The sequence below is a fragment of the Papilio xuthus genome, unplaced genomic scaffold, assembly GCF_000836235.2.
Source record: "Papilio xuthus unplaced genomic scaffold, Pxut_1.1 DF827679.1, whole genome shotgun sequence".
NCBI classification, from domain to species: domain Eukaryota; kingdom Metazoa; phylum Arthropoda; class Insecta; order Lepidoptera; family Papilionidae; genus Papilio; species Papilio xuthus.
Window position 1 is genome coordinate 5,276,603 of NW_013530970.1, and position 20,684 is coordinate 5,297,286.

Here is a 20,684-nt window from a genome sequence, read left to right on the forward strand (position 1 = left end):
ACGTTTATTTTCCTTAAATGATTAATTACTGATATGACGAAAGTTTTCCGAAAAAATGACAAATGAATTGGGTGAATCTTTATGTCAGTTTCCACTTTTACACAGATCCAAAAACATTTCGCCATTTATTTTTTTTCTCTTTGAAAAAATAAAATGTTTTAGCTATGGAAAGCCACCGTTTTTAAATTAAAAAAAAATACTCGCCATTTAACAGAAACAAAAAAGTTCTGCTTACTAAATTAATCCTTTTTGCTGTCTTGTTTTATATATCTTATCTCATAAATAGTAGAGTTTTATAAACATTATCTAATATTAATAACTAGGTAATCCTTACTTCCCTACTAATATGTTAAGGCGAAAGTAACTCTGTCTGACTATTTACATACCTAAACTATTGAACGGATTTAAATAAAATTTGGTACACAGATAGATTAGACCCAGAGAAAAGACAGGCTACATTCTTATGATATGTCACACACCTAAGCCTCTCTCTAAGTCTAAATCTTTCGGACCTACCACTTAGATTTATGAGCTGACGATGAATGATTAAAAAAAGCCTTTCGATCAAAAAAAACAAAAACGTAGAACCAGGAGCTTAGTTACGCGGTAATACACATAAAAACATACAGACGAATTGATAGCCTCCTTCTTTTTTAATACTATTTATTTATACTTATTTGCTACTGCTAATTTATCAAAATCCCTAACGTTTGAAGTCAGGAAGTATATTGATACAGGCAATTGTCATATTTATCGATTGCCAGTTATTACAGATTATATCAGAATGTATTAATCATTATGATTTACTTTTATTTCTATTTAAAATGCCGATTGCTTGGCTGATATGATAAAACTTTTACTTATAAGTCACAATTAAATGTTTTAATCCAGTGGACGGAAAGATGTTGCAAATAACGCATATTATCCTTATAGTTTTAGCAACTAATTTGGTAAGTTTTTTTAACGCGTTAATTTGTTTCTTTAATTAATTTTTTTTTAATTTGACTACATTTTCACGGGAGTTTTTTTTACCGAACTTAAAAACGCGTTTTAATGGAAAGTTCATAGGTACCAAAATATCCGAAGCATTAATGAACGAGTATATATTTTGCGTTCTGATCTTACCGTAAAATTCAACAGCGGAAATCGTTGTTTTGAAACATAGATTTATTTTTGTTTTTTCAAAGATAATTCAAGGATTGGCAATATTTTTTGTATTAGATTTTCGGCAATAGGGACCTAAATAATGCATTGTCATCCCATCTTGCTCCTTCTAACTCGTTTCTTTTTGTCAGCGATTAAAGGTCTGACTTTCTCTAATGCACCTCACATAAAGTTATCATTTTTAAATGCCCATTTGCTATTTTTCGCTATAACAACAACTATTGTTAAATTTTAAATAAAAGTTGTTTTAATTGTCCGTTGTGAATATAAGTTTTCATGAGATCCTTTGTTTCGATCAAAATCGAAATAAGTAAAATTTCAAACATGGCCGCCATTACGATATTCGATTTTTTAACTTTTAAAGGTAAAGATTGTGAGATAAAGTTAAGTTATATTGTAAAATAAGTTAACTTACCTTAATTTTAGTATTATTATAAATGCCAATGTTTGGATTATGGATGGATGGATGTTTGTTAAAGGGTATCTCCAATGGATCTCATTGAAATTTGGCTTACATATAGAACGTAGTCTGGAAGAACATATAGGATGTTATGTCAGAGGGGGAACGCTGCCAGTATCTTCGGGACCTTGCCTAAAGGGACTCCTTTTAATAACATATTTTAGTGAATTATTCGTTTTTTTTATATTTTAATTTATATCATAGAGTTAAGACTATATGTAATTATAGAAATAAGGATGTATAATAAATTGACTTATTTATTATGGCTGTTATTTAAGTTTTTTTAATTCCGCGCGGACGTAGTCGCGGACGACAGCTAGTATATCTAATAAAAAAGATTTATAAACTTACGTAATTACTAATTCATGAATTATCTAAACTGATAGTTTGTAAAATTATAAATGGTTGATTATCTTTTTATCCAATCTAAAGCTGATTTAGATTGATTTAATGAATATTTTCAGGACTTTCCATTATTATTCTCTTTTGGTCTTTACCCAAAGATAATATGATAATATTAATCCTGCTTAAAAGTCGTCGGAAATACGATTAAGTACGTAAAATTTGATCAAACAAAAGAACTTCTTACAGGAAAATGTTATCCGTTTTGCAAAGGTTCCCATAATTCATGTTATATTCATTTAATGTTTATGTTATATTTTTACAAGATATAGCCCGCGTCTTCGTTCGCTCGGAATTAAAAAAAAAAACTAATTAGTGTTAGAAAGAAAATCCGAAAATGAGCCGAAAATGTCGACTTTTGTGTCCCCTCACTATTCATTCTGACACTTGACTTTGTAACAAAAGCACATCATTAGCGCCACATGATTCTAATAGTGTCTAAAATAAGTAGCTTATGTGTTCTTCCAGACTATGTTCTAAATCTATGCCATATATTTTGGCATGTTTTTGAAATATACAATTATTTCTCTATTATAGCAGATCCGAACGGTTTAACAGTAAAAAGTTTTTAATATGATTAATAATTAATACTTACCGTGACGTAATGACATGCGTCCCTCTCCGTAAAATGGATAAAGTAGTAATGAAGTGAATTATAGTGTTTGTATTCTTTTTTCTAGATTGGTGCAAAATATATTCCAGACTATGGTCAAGAAGTGATAAATGAAAGTAAGACTCATATTTTTATTTTATTCATATGAAAGCGACAAAATATTATATCTTTATGGGTTTTCTTAGTTAGGTTTAAGATATACCCATGAACGTAAATGTCAATAACGTGAAGCAACAATAATAAAACGCACGAAATATATTAAATTAAAGGGGCACGGTATTACAATTAATTCACTCTCAGTATTTTATATTCGACGTGTCGTGTTCGCGCCCTCTCTATGTCGTGAGAAAACGCGGGAGCCAATCCCAGTTCGAGATTTAGCTCCCAGGCTTTTGCGCCACATCTTACAAGATATATCTTCCAAGTCCATTTTCATGATTGAAATATTACTGTTAATCTTCTGTAAGAATTATTAATATTTACTACCACTCATCTCTTTCAACAAATAACAATAAGATGGAAAAAGGATTTCGGAAGAGAAAGGGCAAGGAATTGAGTTTTAGTTTTGTGTTTGTTCATTAGTCGATCCTCGTTGGGAATCGCAGTGGCTTGCACAGCCGGGCCAGTTCCCGCACCATGTGACGCTACGCATTATCACGCGGTACGGCTGGCCGAGACTCTGCAGTGGCGCCCTCATCGATCGCAGCTGGGTGCTCACTGCCGCGCATTGTGTTGCTGAGTATGCATCTTGTTAAGTTTTAAATTACATTACTGTGAACTGTTGGTCCTTGTTATTGCTTCTTTTAAGTTATTGGCTAAACATAATGACATTCAAGAAAATACTCTCCTTTTAAACTGACTGCATACGTAGATAGTAAAAGATCTTTTTTGACTTACATCCTGCCTAATAGGTTGTGATTTATCATTCTTAGTTAGTTAGTAATTAGATTATACTTACAATTTTTACTGCTTGCCTTACCAGTGCTGTGAGCGCCACAGTTCGCATCGGCGGCATCATAGGAAGCACCGGCGAATATGTCGCGGAAACACGGGAGTTCCACATCCACGAATTGTACAATACGATGTTCCCCACCGCGCAGCCCAACAACCTCGCACTATTGAGACTTAGCCCTGAGGTCGCTTTATCAAGTAAGTATGAGAGATTAGAGAGTGACACAAATATGATGGTACAATTACTCCTATTTTATTGATTTAAGCTCATGAAGAAGTTAATTATTTCTCTTTCTGTGTAGAAAACGTGCAAGCGATTGCCATCCAGGCATCATCTGACGCTAACATGGAATTTAGCGATGTTATGGTAAAAGTCAGCGGCTACAGAAGGAGAGTACCTACTGGTAAGTTACCTTCAGTGCTCTTTTTCATTTCACTAGTTTCAACGCTTTAATCCAAAGAAGTAAAGTGGCGATATCACAGTACATGACTGCGCACCGCAAACAACAATATAAGGGCTCGAAGTAACCGACTTGTGAGTCGGACTGATGAACATATACACTGTTTCAATGATGCATCATTTGCGTCCAATAGTGAAATATGCCATAATACTTAATCCGATATTCTCGTTCTCCAGGGCCAATTGAGAGATTGCATTGGTTATACCTAAACGGCATCACAAATGACATATGCCAGCGGATATACGGCACTCTCGTCAACAATGCAACGCTGTGTGCGAGCCAGGACGCTGTCACCATGAGCTCTCATTGCCTTGTGAGTATAATTTTATTTTATAGCACCCTTATTCAAATTCAAACTTGAAACTTCGACTTTTCTTCCTTCTATAGTGTTGTGTTTTATAACAAAGTGATCCTATAAGGGTTCCGTTTTTCCTTTCGAGATACGGAACCCTAAAAACGAAGGTAGAGATGGGACAGGATCAAAATTCGTTTAGGATGCATGAAACTTTTTCCTGCGACAAACATTACAGTTTCTAGAACTACCGTTGCACATTTTATTGCTTCGTGGTGATGATGATGATGATGATGATAATTAGCACCTTTCTCTTCTACAGGATGACGAAGGCGCACCTCTAGTTTATGAGAGCAGAAATAACGCCACCGTATTAGTTGGTATCACCTCATTCCTCGGTGTAGGACCCTGGCCTTGCGGAGGTGGTATGCCTGCAGGTATAAACATCTACGATATTATAAAACTACTAATATAACAACGAACCTCTTAATAAACACAAAAACCAGACGTATACCACCATTGTACTAAATAAATGTAAAGCAAAAGAAGAAGAAAATCTTTTTGATTTTATTATTCTTCTTCTTGAGATGCCTCTCTAATTAGCGAAGGTTGGAGATTAGTTCTATCTCTTGCGAAGTAAAACAAGCCTGCAATCTAACCAGGATTTCTTAATTAGTAAGGAATCTTGGAATACGTAAGAATGTCTTTGATAAATAATTAATGTCATTGTAATTTATTCAGGTTTCGTGCGTGTTGGAGCCTACCACGAATGGTTGACAAAAATCACTGGAATTACCTTTGATGTCGTAGAGGAAACCACTACAACCACCACGACAACTACAACTCCAACCCCGACAACTACAACAACAACTGTCGCTCCAACCACTACTACTACCTCAGCACCAACAACTATAACGACGGAGACAACGAATGCTACTGTCACTGACGCTCCAACTACAGTATCATCAACCAATGCTCCCATAACGACTACTACAACTGTTGCTCCCAACACAACTACTACCGAATCTTTTAACACAACAGTTACTGATGCTCCAACCACTACCAGTACAACACCCGTTCCAACTAATACTACCACTAGTGCTCCGATAACGACCACTACGCCGGTTCCAACAAACACAACCACTGTTGCTCCGACAACTACCACTGTTTTCCCAACTAACACTACCACCAGTGCTCCAACAACTAATGCTACTACACCCTTCCCAACTAATACTACCACTAGTGCTCCGATAACGACCACCACGCCTGTTCCAACAAACACTACTACTGTTGCTCCGACAACTACCACTGTTTTCCCAACTAATACTACCACCAGTGCTCCAACAACTAATGCTACTACACCCTTCCCAACTAACACTACCACTAGTGCTCCGATAACGACCACTACGCCTGTTCCAACAAACACTACCACTGTTGCTCCGACAACTACCACTGTTTTCCCAACTAACACTACCACCAGTGCTCCAACAACTAATGCTACTACACCTTTCCCAGCTAACACTACCACTAGTGCTCCGATAACGACCACTACGCCTGTTCCAACAAACACTACTACTGTTGCTCCGACAACTACCACTGTTTTCCCAACTAACACTACCACCAGTGCTCCAACAACTAATGCTACTACACCCTTCCCAACTAACACTACCACTAGTGCTCCGATACTTACAACTACGCCTGTTCCAACAAACACTACCACTGTTGCTCCGACAACTACCACTGTTTACCCAACTAATACTACCACCAGTGCTCCAACAACTAATGCTACAACACCCTTCCCAACTAACACTACCACCAGTGCTCCAACAACTAACGCTACTACACCCTTCCCAACTAACACGACCACTCCACCGACAATTACCACAACAACCGAATATCCCGGGATTACAACAGTAGCACCCAACACAACAACTTCCGCTCCAACGAATATTACAACTTCAACTCCGCCTGTTAACATCACTACTATTGCGCCAAACACGACAACAACTGCTTTGCCTACAATTACAACAAACCCTCCCACAAACGTTACAACTCCTTCACCACCGACAACAGAAGAACCCGAGTCAGACTCGTCTGAGTCAGATGAAGATTGGGATTTAGACGAGGATCCTGAACTAAACGAGCTACGCAAGAAGTTGGAAGTGAAGGTCAAAGTGAAGGTCGAGCTGTCGAAGAATAAAAAGAAGTACACACACAAGCACGAACACAACCATACGATCACGAATTAATCTTTGTTATCATTACTACGATAATCTAAATGTTTTTACAATGCTGCCTTATTAAGTGTGAAACGCAACCGACTCATTTTATAGTGCTTATTTAAATTAAATATTAATGTTATTATATATTTGTTTAATTATCCACAATCTAACCCCTGTACTTTCTACTGCACTGACACTTGTATTAATACACACAATAATCAAAGAGTATATAAAATAATAATGTACAATACACTAGCTTGTTGCCCACGACCTAATCGGCGCAGAATTAAAAAAAAATGGCCCAAGTTACTACCACAGACATAAACTGTATTAAAAATATCGTCACCTTTTGTACGAAAAACTTTACAGTTAATTCTATTTCTGTCTCTATTGTTCGTTCCTTCTGGATCATCCTCCAAATCTTAAAAATTTGCATCAAAATGGCACAAAATGGTACGGCTTATAGCCTATCCTTAATAGAGTTCAGTGTACCTGCAATAAAAAAAAACATGATGATTAACATAATTTTATAATCTGTTGGCATTAGTCATAGATTCTCTACGCTCTATTCTCTATTTTTTTTATTTTTCAGTTTATTATGTCAATTTACGTCATTCGCAACAATCATGGATAGGAGTTTGATATAATTTTCATTTATTTTTGTGTTTAAAACCGAGCTTTTGAAATGAAATGGAGGAATCGAATGTGAATGGTAAGGCTTATTTTTTAATCCTGTCTATTCACATACAACACAATAAAATAAATTTGGGTTTTCTATATACTTTTATTGTAATTATTTTGAGTGGGCGATACTTGTTTTATACTGAGAATTGCCTTTTGTTTAGACTTGACTTACCTATTACGATGAATTTCTAGAGTGCTTATTTTTATTGCAAATTATTCTGTTATATACCGAGCAAATAGTATGAGTTATTAGTTAATTAATAAATTTGAAGTATGAAAAATTACTTCCGTGTTTTTTTTCCATTGTGTATAGTTTTATTAAATTAAAATATTTAACCTTTGCATTATGTTGAATAAAGGCTTACTTTAAACTCTGTGTCCTAAATAAATCTTAAATTTACTTGGAATAAGACAACAATGCTTTTGTTACTAGTACTTGATAAATGTAACATAGCAACACATAACTTAGATGTGAGTCCTCCACTTAGTCAGCATGCTTTAGCATAACTTATTGAACTATATGTAACATAAAATAAACAGTATGTATGTTACAATACATTTTATAACAACATAAATTTAATTAACACCAACATCTTTTGAGAAAATTATAATAAAAGGAAAATGTGTAATGGGCTTTAATCTCAAAACCAGTCATTAGGTGTTTGTAACAATAGCCTGGTACTTATCATTATGCCAACAGGTAAATTTATATTAAATAATGACACATAATAAAGTGACTAAAAATCTGTATTAAATAAAGGTAATATCAAATTCTCTTTCATACCTTATTTAAATAGTTCAGAATGAGCAATTGAATATAAATTAATATCTTATAATAATCTTTATATATATATAATTCTTCTGTGAGTGTGTATGTCACTGAACTTCTCTCAAACGACTGAACCGATTTTGATGAAATTTTTTGTGTGTGTTCAAGGGAATCTGGGAATGGTTTAGATTCACAATTTTCATCAAATATTAACTTCATATTAATTTATTTAAATTAAAGACGTGTAGACAGGACAACGTCTGCCGGGTCCGCTAGTAATAATATAAAGATTTAGATGGATGGATGTCTGTTTGTAGGTATCATTAGAATGGCTGAATAGATAGGAACAAAATTTGGCATAGATGTAGGACATTTCGAGTAACTAATTAAGTTATTTTTCAATTCCATGTGGACGGGGTATAAGTAATATACTGTGATGTATTGACACATGTTATCTTTATTTTATTCAAAGAGCATGTAAGGGATGCCATTATGAATTTATTCAAATACTAGCTGTCACTTGCAACTTGATTCATAGGATTAATAAATAAACTCAATAAAAAGCCTATGTGATATGCCATACTATGTTGTACATGTGCGCCAAATTTATAGAGATACCTTCAAACATCCAGCCATCTAAACTTTGCAATTATATTAGTAAGATTACATCACTCGGAATCCACAGTTAACAGTTTATTAAACGGAGAGTTTCCACACAACAAGAAGGATAGATAAAACACTGGAAACATATTATTTTATGTTCTATGTAATTGATATATTTGTTACAGAATCCCTCAAGTGTGCAGGGTGCCTTAATGATATTGGTGAAGATGAATATATATCAGCGTTGGCACAAGACTGGCACAAAGACTGCTTTAGGTAATATTTACAACTGTACTAATAATACAACCTTAGTTAATTCTTATGTATGGATTGTGTGAAAGAGAATATGCGTAGGTAGGTAGATTCAGATATGATGGCTGATAGAGATGTATGGAGGAGTATATAGTCGGCCGACAATAGGGATAAGGGCAGTTTATCTATGAAATTTGAACAAAAAGGTTTAAATCATTGTTCCTTGTGTGGACAAAGGATTGGAACAGATAGCAGGTGTCAGTTTTGTCCTCCAAGTATGAAGTAGCCTTCAAGAGTAGAGTAAGTAGGCATTTTATAATTTAGTTCATAGCAAAGTTCGACCACATCATCACTTAACATTTTATTTATTTATGATTGCGACATGCTAAAAAAAAACTTATTACAAAAACAATAATGAACAAACAAACAAACAACACAAAAACCTCATACATAAATAAAAATTATTGAAATTTTATAGAGTGAAACAAATTGTGAAAACAACAAAAAATAAAAAAGGTAACGAAAGAAAGAAAAAAGAGGACATGAATTAAATTAACTCGCAACATCACGGATATATATATATATATATATATATTTTTTTAATAGGTGTGATTGTGGTCAAGTGCTAGCCTATTCCATACTAGCGGTCGCTTTCGTTTAAAAGTGATGTTCCATTTGACAAAATGTATTTGATTTGCAGGTGCTCGGTTTGTGATGCGTCTCTATCGACGTGGTACTTCGAGAAGGCGGGTCTACTTTTCTGTCAGAACGACTACTGGGCGCGTTACGGGGATAATTGCCAGCAATGTGCACAGGTTACTAATCTATATTATGCAACATCTGTACATGTTCACAGCGGTGCTGAATTAAATAAAAAAAATTATAAAATATGTAACAGCCTTACCTCCTCTAGGGAATCGAAAAAATATAAAATAGATGTTCAAACTACTTTCTTATAACAAACACAGATAACTTAAAAACTACTTTCAAGTTTTTCCATTCTTTTGTTTTACCTTTGGAATAAAAAAAGAGATTTATTGTAACCCCCCNNNCCGCCGCCAATCCCTAATATTAATATAGTTATCTCTGTTGTTTTCAATGACAATGAGAGGGATGGCAATATGAATTAGAGTAAAGCCCATCACACACTTATACTGCATGTGCAGTCACTTGAGTATTTGTATAGAAAATATATTGTAATAATTGCTTTAACTAATACTAATAGCTGTCGACCGAGACTCCGACCGCTCCGAAATAAAAAAAATAATTAGTAGCATATGTGTTCTTCCATACCATGTTCTACATCTGTGCCACATTTCAGCAAGATCTGTTCAGTCTTTCTAGAGATACCTTCAAACAAACATCCATCCATCTAAACATTCGCATTTATAATATTAGTAAGGTATTACAGGTACGTGTGTGAAGGGGTTAACCTATTAACAATATGTGTGCAGGTGATAACAGGTCCGGTGATGGCTGCAGGCGAGCATCGCTTCCATCCGGAGTGCTTCGCGTGTGCTGCGTGTGGTTCTCATGTTGAAGACGGAGAGCCTTACGCGTTGCTAGAACGTTCGCACTTATACTGGTCAGTTGTGTTTTATAAAAATAGTGTGTGTACATCATTTATAAAGACATCATCATCAGCTCACTATATGTCTCCACTGAGGTGCTCGGAGCCTACCCTAAGTAAGGGGTGACTAAGCCATAGTCAATTGATGAGTAAATTAAGCTTTAGAAAAGAGTATTAGTTGAACGAGCAATTTTTTTTTATAATTTTGTAAAGCGCTTTGTTAAACAAATTTTTTGTTATATTTACTTGTTTTGGAAATTCATAGTAGGGGTAATAAGGGTTTAAGCACTTTACTTGCAATCTGCAGGTTCTGGGTTCGAATCCCGCCATGTGCCAATGTGTTTTTCGATCTCCGATTTACATATGTAAATTTACCCGACGTTCTTACGGTGAAGGAAAACATCGTGATGCAACCTGCACATATCTGAGAAGAAATTTAAAGTTATGTGTGAAGCACCCGCACTTGGGCAGCGTGGTTGACTATGGCCTAGTCACCCCTAACTTAGGGTAGGCTCCGAGCCCCTCAGTGGGGACGTATAGTGAGCTGATGATGATGATGACAAATATAACAGTGGTGCGTGCTGCGGGAATGCAATGCGTGGTCCACGTGATGCACACGCTATCCACGTGCTGAGGCTGCCGGGACGAGCTCTGCGCCTCGCGCCCACCACTGGCTCCGGACCCGGCGCCGCACTCACCATCGCACAGTCAGTATTTCTTTGAATACCGACTATTCTAACTCATATATTACTTATTGGATGGATGGATGGATTAATGTTTGTTAGAAGGTATCTCTAAAACGGCTACATGGATCTTGTTGTAATTTGGCATAGATGTAAAATATAGCATATAAGTACGCATAGGTTACTTTTTTCCGCGCGGACAAAGTCGCAGATGTTGCCCTTGGCTTTATTAAAAAAAAAACTTGGTAAGTAACCTTTGTGTTCTTCCAGACTATGTTCTACATCTATGCCAAATTTCATCCAGATCTGTTAAGCCATTCCGGAGATACCTTCTAATAAACATTTATCCATCCATACATCCATATGTATAATAGTACACTGTATATTGTACAGCAAAAATTGTCAATTTGCTCAAGTTTGCAGAGTTTTTTTTTTATATTTTATACCAACATATATTTTATTTATGCACATTAACAAGATCAAAATTTAACATCTCATCTATCGTTCTAATATTTATCATTTAATTGTTTACGTATTGCAATAACAATGACATTACTATGCGTGCACAATAACATGATAACGAATAATATGACGTTAAAGACTTAACACTTTAAACATACTCTATGTTCCTTAGTCGTCTTATATTATTTTTCAATATACACATTTTTGTACACCATACTAGTTGTGACGTCATATCATTGTGCAAAATTCACTAATTATAAGACAAAGCAAAATGAACCTTATGCTATGGGTAATAACGATTAACAAATATAGCGGGCGATGCGCCAGCAAGCTGTCCGCGTTGGCGCGCGCGTTACTCCGAGCCGCGGTCTCCGTCTGCATACAACTCACCTGCCATAGGTACTATGATAGAAACTTCTAGAAGATGCATGCTAATATAAAAATGGAATCTTCTAGATGTATGTATGACGTCAGTAGAACATTCTAGAAACTATATACGAATTGGAAATATACGTAGAATCTTCTAACAGCTGTAGTATGGATTGTTAGGTAGACATAGAATGTTCTAGAATTAGCATGGTTTCCAGTGTGGTAGTTATGCCCTTCTTTTTCAGCTGGTGTTTGCAAATTTCGAGTTTCGTTTGAATATAGGGTGGATGATACTTTAGTCTTTGTCCTGGCTTTTGAAATGCAACTGCTATTTTGAATCTTATACCATTCGTGTTAAGTTTTATTTTATTTTGCATGTTTTATAGCTATGTGGTTACTAAATTTAGTATTAATTATTAATATTAGATTGCTTTTGTTTGTGTACGTGGTTAGTTGTGGACGCTTGGTTATTTTCTTTATTGACTTTTCATGGAATGACTTGAGTTGTTAATTTAAGACCTAAACTCACCCTTATAAGGAAAAGATAGAAAGGGCTAGTGAATTTGACGGAGACGGGGAATAATATTCTGTGCGTCCCCTGCTCCTTCAAGGTAGGCAATGTATCTGCAATTGCGGATGTCTATAGACAGCGGTCGCTTCGCCATTTCGGCGAATTCAAGTGGCCGCTTGCTCGCCTACCAACTTATAATTTAAAAATATATAGGATTGACTCAAGTTGTGGCGTGCTGACTTTACACATCGGAGACCGTGTGCTGGAGATAAACGGCGCACCACTCCGCGGCCGAACTATCACTGACTTTGATCCTGACGCCGTAGTGCAGGTATGCTTACATCTTGGTATATCCTGAATAAACTGGTTTGAACTAGTAAACAAAACCAATGTTCTATGTATGAAATTGCTAAGACTAGCTGTCGCCCGCGACTCCGTCCGTGCGGAGTCTAAACCAAACTTTATTAAGTAGCCTATGTGTTTTTGCAGACTATATTCTACATCTATACCAAACAAATATGCATCCATCCAGCCATCTAAACATACGCATTTATAATATTAGTAAGATTAACCCAAGTAACATGGAACAAGATTGGTTTAAGTACTGATTAAAAGCTCTTGCCATAAATCTGCTACTATCGGTTATATTTAAAACTATATTCCCTATTGTTTCTGGTAACAAAATGGTCCTTCGAGTCGGAAACTTTAACTTATTTTTTTTTGTAGTTAACAATAGAACATAATCCGGACACATTGAATATGAAGAGACCTTCAACAACAAACACACAAACTGACAGACATGTAGACTGTGACGATCGACCGAAACTCGAAGGGAAATCGCCCATTGAAAGGAAAATACACAAAGAAGACTTAAAAAAACACATTCCTAACAGACATTCCATTGATGCCCAAAGAACGATACACAGGGAAGACGAGGGAGCTAAGAAAGAGAGATTGTTTAAGAGAAAGGGAGAAGATGGTGGAAAGAGAGTGATAAAGAGACGGCAAATACCATCATCTCCACTTTTAGGTGATAAAGAAAGGAGCAGTAGTATGTCTAAATTACTTGATGTGTAAGTTTTTTCTATCAATTTATTTTAGAATATTCAATCAAATATGTCGGGCGCTCGGAACATAGCACGAGTCGCAGTGCAAATAAAATTGACCTTGAGCTGCCAAAAATATAATAACTATCGCTCGCGACTTCGTCCACGCGGATTTTATATAAACTTATCCAGACTGTGTTCTACATCCATGCCAAATATCAGCTAGATCCGTTAACCATTTCTGGAGATATCTTATCCATCCATCCATCTAAACATTCGCATTTATACATACATAATTTGACAGTAGTGTGGATGGTCCGGAAGCGAGTGGTGTGCTGTGCGACCTGAGTCGAGCGCGCTCCTTCAGAGCTGAGCCCGCGCAGGGACAGAAGGTCTTCCGAGCCTCAGATCTGTTGCAAGTAAGTGTACTACATATCCAAATACATAGAAATCTTTGAAATTACATAAAATAATTCAATAAACATTAGATCGTCGGTGGCTCAGAGGTTAAGCACTTGACTTGCAATCTGCAAGTCTTGAGTTCGAATCCCGCTATATACCAATGTCAATTTTGATTTACATATGTACATTTATCCGACGTTCTTACTGCAAAGGAAAACATCGTGATGCTGCACATATTCGAGAAGAAATTCAAAGATATGTGTAAAGTCAACCAACCCGCACTGGGTCAGTGTGGTTAACTATGGCCTAATTATCCTTAACTTAGGGTAGGGTCCGAACCCCTCGGTCGGGATTTATAGTGAGCTGATGATGAATCAATAAACATAAAGCTAAAGCACAAAATAGATTTAAAATTGTTAATATTGTTCACTAGGGGGAGCTGTTGGGTTCCGGTTTCTTCGGGCAAGTGTACAAAGTGACCCACAGAGATACCAACGAGGTGATGGTGCTCAAACAACTCTACCGTGTTGATGAAGACGCCCAGAGGAACTTCCTTAAAGAGGTACGTTGTATACGTTTTTTGTACGTACGCGTACGCATGTTACGTACAAAGGGGACGACGCGAGAAAAGTTTAATGTCTTTTAATTATGTACTTACCAATGCAATAAGGGAGAAAACAATCTTTATGTAGAAAATGTTAGCTTTTATACGCAGTTCCTACAGAATTAAAAAAAAATCTTAGTACCCTCTGTGTTCTTTTAGAGTATATTCTACATCTATGCCAAATTTCAGCGAGATACGTGCAGTCGTTCTGGTGATACCTTCTTACAGATATCCATCTATCCATGCAAACATTTTTATATATTTTATTTATTTAGTAAAAGTTAAATGATGCCAAATGTTTAAATAATTACATAGAACCAATAAGTTTTATTGAAATCAGTTAATTTTACATTTTTTTTACAATATTCTTTAAAATAAATATTTTCAGGTGGCGGTGCTAAGATCATTGCAGCATCCCAACGTGCTGAGATTTGTGGGCGTGCTGTACAAAGACAAGAGATTGCATCTCGTCACAGAATACGTTGCCGGTGGTACATTGCATCAATTGTTACAGGTATATTAATAAAAATATGTGTCTCGTACACAGTATATTATCAAATAAACAATTTAATGATAACGCGCATTTCTAAGCTTAGTTAAGTGCTGAGTCGACGAAGAGTAGAAATGCGCGTTAACCTTTAAACAACAACACAATTTATACTCGTGACTTACCGTGGGTTTCTGAGACTTAAATCTCCGTTTGAAATATGTTGTTATGTCTGTTTTATACAGAGATTTTAGTCTCAGAAACCCACGGTTAGAGGAGCATTTACAAAATGTATGTATTTTTGTGTGTAGGACAGTTCGCGTGCGCTGAGCTGGGGTGAGCGGGCGCGGCTGGCGCGCGACGTGGCGGCCGGGCTGGGCTACCTGCATCGCATGAATGTTATACATCGCGACCTTAACTCACACAACTGTCTCGTCAGAGAGGTACAACTCGTTTAAAGTGTTTTATCAGCTCAAAGTCATCTGTTTCCTTCATCGGTATCCCGCAAATTCCAATATTGTCTTCTGCGCAGCGACTTGCGCGAACTTAAGAACGGCCAATACATCTGAAAATAATTATAACATCTATACATTTCTTATAATAGTGTCACTAAGATATAAGACAAATCAAACATGATTTACCGCTAGACTCTAGGGTCTACCCTTAGTGTCCGTTTTGCTGTACTAAATCAACACTCAGAAAGATTGTTTTAAGAATTAAGTAGGACAATTATGGAATAGTCGGTGGCTGAGTGGTTATCCATGTAATCTGCAGGTCCTAAATTTGAATCACTCCATGTACCAATGTACTTTCAAATACATTTATCCGACATTCTTATGATGAAGAAAAACATCGTGACGCTTCATATATCTGCAAAGAAATTCCAAAGATATGAGAAATCAACCCGCACTTGCCAATATTGACTATGACCTAATCACCCCTTAGGGTAGGCTCCGAACTCCTCAGTGGGGACGTATAGAGCTGATGAGTGGTTATAGATTTTTAATGAATGTTTTCAGGATCAGACAGTGATAGTGGCGGACTTCGGTCTAGCACGTATAGTACAGCGTACAGCCAGCAGCTCACTGCCGCGCGCACATCACGCGCACGCCTCACTGCGCAGGAAGAGGTACACGGTTAGTACTATATATTGTTGTCTCTGTTTACTTCAAGTGTATGTAAGGGATGGCAATATAGTAGTTGTCAGTCGAATCAATGTAAATGAGAAGTTTGGTTTAAAGAGAAAACACTATAAGCGAGAAATTTATCCGGGCTTGGTTAGTTTAGTTCTTAAGTAGTTTTGATTTAGGAAAAAAATCAATTTTTTAGGAGAAAAATGATCTTTTTCTTTCTTAAACTTAAACGTTTGACACTTTGTAGGTGGTGGGAAATCCGTATTGGATGGCTCCGGAGATGATGAACGGGAATGTATACGATGAGAAAGTCGACGTGTTCTCATTCGGCATCATACTGTGTGAGGTGAGTGATTTTTATTATGATAGTGTCAAACGAGACATCCGAATTCGCCGAAATGGCGAAACCACTACAGAGACATCAGCAATTGCATATGCATACCTTTAGTCGACATAGGAGGAGAGGCACAGAAAGAGATAATTTCCCTTCCCATATTTTGCTGGCGTCTACTACTGTTAATATATGCATTTAAATTAACCATCTCTCTTCCTTTTTCCCTAACTAACAAAGAAAAGAATTCAAAGATCGTTTTATAATTTTGTCAATAGATAATTGGACGAGTATCAGCTGACCCGGACTTCCTACCGCGACGTAGTGACTTCGGTCTGAACGAGGCTTTGTTTGTGGATAAGTTCTGCAAACCCAACGACTGCCCGGAACCCTTCTATAGGGTCGCATTCCTCGCCTGCCAGCTAGATCCAGATACCAGGTATTTGGTATAAACTAGATGTCCATCGCTAATCTAGCCGGATTTAAAAAAAAACTCAATAAGTAGCCTATGTATTCTTCCAGACTATATTCTACATTAATACCAAATTTTATCAAGATCCATGTAGCCATTCTGGAGATACCTTCAAACCAACATCCATCCAAATATTCGCATTTATAATATTAGTATGATTTTACATAGTTTTAACAATCTTTTTTTAAAAAACAATAAAAATGGTAAGATTGAAATGGAAATCAACACTAAGGGACTGTTGAAATATATTAAATAGATCGTTAAATGTCTCTGTGTGGCAGTTACTTATCGATGTCCGAATCATTACATTTATTTTTAAAAGTAAAATTGTTATTTTCAGGCCGCCATTCGAAGTGATGGAGATATGGCTGGAGAGTTTAGTCCTGCACCTGACATCCCCTGGTCCCCTGCCCCCCACACTGCTGGCTGACATCGAGCAGTACGCGAGGGGAGCGCGACAGGGGGCGCTGCCGGGCAGGGGACACGCCACACCCGAGTCCTGCCCACACAATGATGCGGGCATCTTCTGCACCAACAGCGACTCCTGCCCCGCCTGCCTCTCCTGCCACTCCTGCCGTCACACCTCTCCCAGTGGTACTCCTACTGGGGAATTTGCGGAAGGAGTTATGAAGGTAAGGTTACAAACAGTAAGAAAAATATTATATAGCAATCTCAAATACTTTTTATCAAAAAGTTTTTAATCTAGTTACCATGAAACCAAAAGCCCCGTTTAGAAACTCTGTTTTATCATAGATAATGATATGTTTTATATAGAGGTATTGGTCTCAGAAACCTACTGTAAGAGCCATCGTTGTCAATTAGAAAATTACGTAACTATTTCTTCGAACTCTTCAGTATAGTTTCAATGAAGTATAATTATAGGTTTATAATAATTTTTCAATATTTCAGTCTCAGTCAAACGCGAGCGTGTGTGTATCCGAGTGCGGTGTTGGTGTTGCTGGTGGTGGAGGTGGTGGTGTGGGTGGTGGTGGACGTGCGCTGGGTAAGTGCGTGTCAGCAGGTCAGCTGGCGCGCGCCGCAGTGGCCCGCAGAGAGGCACGCTCGCGCTCGCACCACGCACTCGCGCCCGCACTCACACACGCACCCGGGTACATACTCAGTGCCAGCGGACGTCACATCAACATCACTAAGGTATCGTCCTCTTCACACTACTACCTGTCGCCCGCGACTCTGTCCACGGAGAATTAAAAAAAATACTTAATTATCATATGTGTTATTCCAGACTATGTTCTATATGTTTGCCGAATTTATGTGAGATCCATTCAGTTGTTATGGATATACCTTTAAGTAAACATCCATCCATACATTCGCATTTATAATATTAGTAAGACTAGATAAGATAAGATAGCTCAAATAGAATTGACTATAAAATATTTCGAAATCTATAAATATTAATAAAATTTTAGTGTCTATAAAATATCGAAAAACCAATTTATAGATTTTTTCTGTCTGTATATGTCCGTAAAGAAGGGTAGTTTGTTCCGGATAATCTCGGGAACGGCTGGACCGTTTTTGTCGGGATTTTGGCTGGAAGGTAGCTAACGCACGCGGGCATATACGCTTTTTTTATTTAATTAAGCGCTAAGTCACGGGTGACTGTTAATAATAACTCTTGTCCAGAATGCATGTAAATATAGAATAATTATATTTTAGGTGGACGATATTAATGAATGGCTGGATCCACCGCAACCTCTCAAACGAACCAGCCCCGACTACCAGCTCAACAACATACTATCGGAGCATCCAAAAACCAGAAAAGTAGAAGAGTCAGTAGACTCACTAGACGGGAACCTCCCATCTTTTCTCAGGAACCAATCAGTTGAAGGTCTAGAGTCTAAATTCAAGCACGACGTGGACACTCCTCTACCCTTCTGCAGACATTACAGCATCCCAGATAATTGCGAATCTGTTGACACTAACAGTGATTCTTCAGACGATGATCTCACGGACATCAGTGATTGGTATAGAAATATCTCATACAAAAAAGTAGAAGATGACACAAAGAATATCCTCGCAGGTATCGTAAAGAAAGGAGAAAGCATTTTAGCTAAAAAAGCAAGCTATGATGTAACAGATACACCAAAAAATACAGATTATTCAAAAATAAAAATAGAAGATGTCAAAAATAATGAGAAAAATTCCAATAGACAGGAGAGTAACGTTAGAAACATCCCAAAGACTTTAGATGTACAGAAATCAGTGGAAAAACCTAATTTCTTCGCAAAGAAACTGCTTTCACCTAAATTGAGTAGACTATTTAAGAATAACAGTGGTGAAGTTGTTAGAAAGAATAGTGCTAGTGATAAAGAAGAAAAGTCTAGAAGCAACTTCTTCGTTCAGAAACCTTCTTCGCCGGGTATCGTGCGGTCTTCTTACAGAGTCAGACCAGCTGATGATGAGAGGAAGACAAATGTGAATGATGTGATTAAAAGTGATTTGAAGTTAGCTAGTCTTGGTAAACCAATGACTCCCATATTCCGTAGACATTTGGCGACAGAAAAACCTGATTTTGTTGATTGTAGGTATAGTTGTAGGGATCGTAAAAGGACTACAAAAAATGATGAGAAATTCATTGAAATTGGTAGAAATAGAATTAAAACACCTATTAATGTTGTCGAAAAGAATTTAAACCCTTTAATAAATACACATGTAAATTCTTTAGCGCCTGTACAAGAGAAACAAATTTGTGAAAAAGGTAAAACAGATAAGGAGGTACCAAAAAAACGTGAATTAGGTATATCGAGGAGTAATTACGTAAGTTTGGCGAATTTAAAGATTAATAATAAGCAAGAGTTAGGACAGATCGCTAAAGAGAAAGCTAAGAGTGCTTTGAACGGAAGTCCCCCAGTGGAAAAGGTGATATAGATAATAAGTTTGGTCCATCGAGTACCATTTGTGCCACAGATTAAGTACAAAACGTAGAAAAAAATAGTATAAGTATTTTTCTATATTTGGTTGTGGAAATTTATGGACCGTTAGAATAATAATATTAAAAAAATATAGTTTAAAATATTGCTTTTTTGTTGGAAACAGTCTTTAACTTTGTTAGAAGTGTAATTATGTGAAATTTATATGTTTTGAGTTTACTTAGTACGTTAAATAAAAATGGTCCTTCAAGTCGGATATCTGTTGGTCAAACAGTGCTCGATGGACCAACGGTGGACAGATTTATCGTGGGTTTTCGGTGTCGTATTATTTACCTTCGTATACAAGACAACGTAAATCGTAACTAATATGGTTGCGTCGCTAAACCGCGTGGAAGTTGAATCAATGCGAGTCGTCTATTCCATCAGTACATAGCGACATATCAACTGTACAGATCTACTCCGCCATCTTGAAAATAGTGACTTTTCTCACGGCGATTTTGATAAATTAATTGCAAACTGAACTGCAAACGTCTGTCTTTGGCGATAACACCTAAAAATGTCGGCAATGTGCGCTGTATGAACCTCTATGATGTTACGTACATCATAGAGAGTTGCTTATTGACTCAAATCGTCTAGTATCCAAGATTTACGTTGTCCTATGTACGAAGGGCCTAATGGTATAGGCAACTTAACGTAATAATGACTTTTTTAAAATAAAATAATTGTATTTAAAAATTTTGTATCACGCTGACGTAACAGAATCAATTTATAATGAAATAAATTAAAATACTGTCATATTCAGAGAAATTAAGTACCTAAGAGTAGAAATAACTTCCATTAAATCTTTACTAAG

The 20,684-nt window shown here is 36.7% G+C and overlaps 2 protein-coding genes across 4 annotated transcripts; both read left to right on the plus strand.

The window, feature by feature from the left end:
- The first annotated feature begins 863 nt into the window (after window positions 1–863).
- On the plus strand, window positions 864–6,671 carry LOC106117942 (mucin-5AC-like). Its single transcript, XM_013312467.1, has 8 exons — window positions 864–950; window positions 2,707–2,755; window positions 3,222–3,378; window positions 3,622–3,788; window positions 3,893–3,994; window positions 4,228–4,364; window positions 4,666–4,780; window positions 5,085–6,671. The coding sequence occupies exons 1-8, from the start codon at window positions 903–905 to the stop codon at window positions 6,590–6,592; spliced, it is 2,283 nt and encodes a 760-aa protein (XP_013167921.1). The 5' UTR covers window positions 864–902; the 3' UTR covers window positions 6,593–6,671.
- Window positions 6,672–7,155: 484 nt separating this feature from the next.
- Window positions 7,156–20,429, plus strand: LIMK1 (LIM domain kinase 1). 3 transcript variants are annotated; one of them, XM_013312450.1, is made up of 18 exons: window positions 7,156–7,277; window positions 8,807–8,897; window positions 9,574–9,688; window positions 10,328–10,458; window positions 11,016–11,150; window positions 11,901–11,987; window positions 12,682–12,799; window positions 13,195–13,541; window positions 13,819–13,933; window positions 14,350–14,478; window positions 14,909–15,034; window positions 15,319–15,450; window positions 16,027–16,143; window positions 16,388–16,486; window positions 16,750–16,910; window positions 17,284–17,575; window positions 17,853–18,095; window positions 18,618–20,429. In XM_013312450.1, the coding sequence occupies exons 1-18, from the start codon at window positions 7,256–7,258 to the stop codon at window positions 19,827–19,829; spliced, it is 3,672 nt and encodes a 1,223-aa protein (XP_013167904.1). In that variant the 5' UTR covers window positions 7,156–7,255; the 3' UTR covers window positions 19,830–20,429. The 3 variants fall into 3 exon arrangements, with proteins under 3 accessions (XP_013167904.1, XP_013167905.1, XP_013167906.1); XM_013312451.1 differs by having other exon boundaries at window positions 13,822–13,933; XM_013312452.1 differs by lacking the exon at window positions 11,901–11,987.
- The last annotated feature ends 255 nt before the right edge of the window (window positions 20,430–20,684 follow it).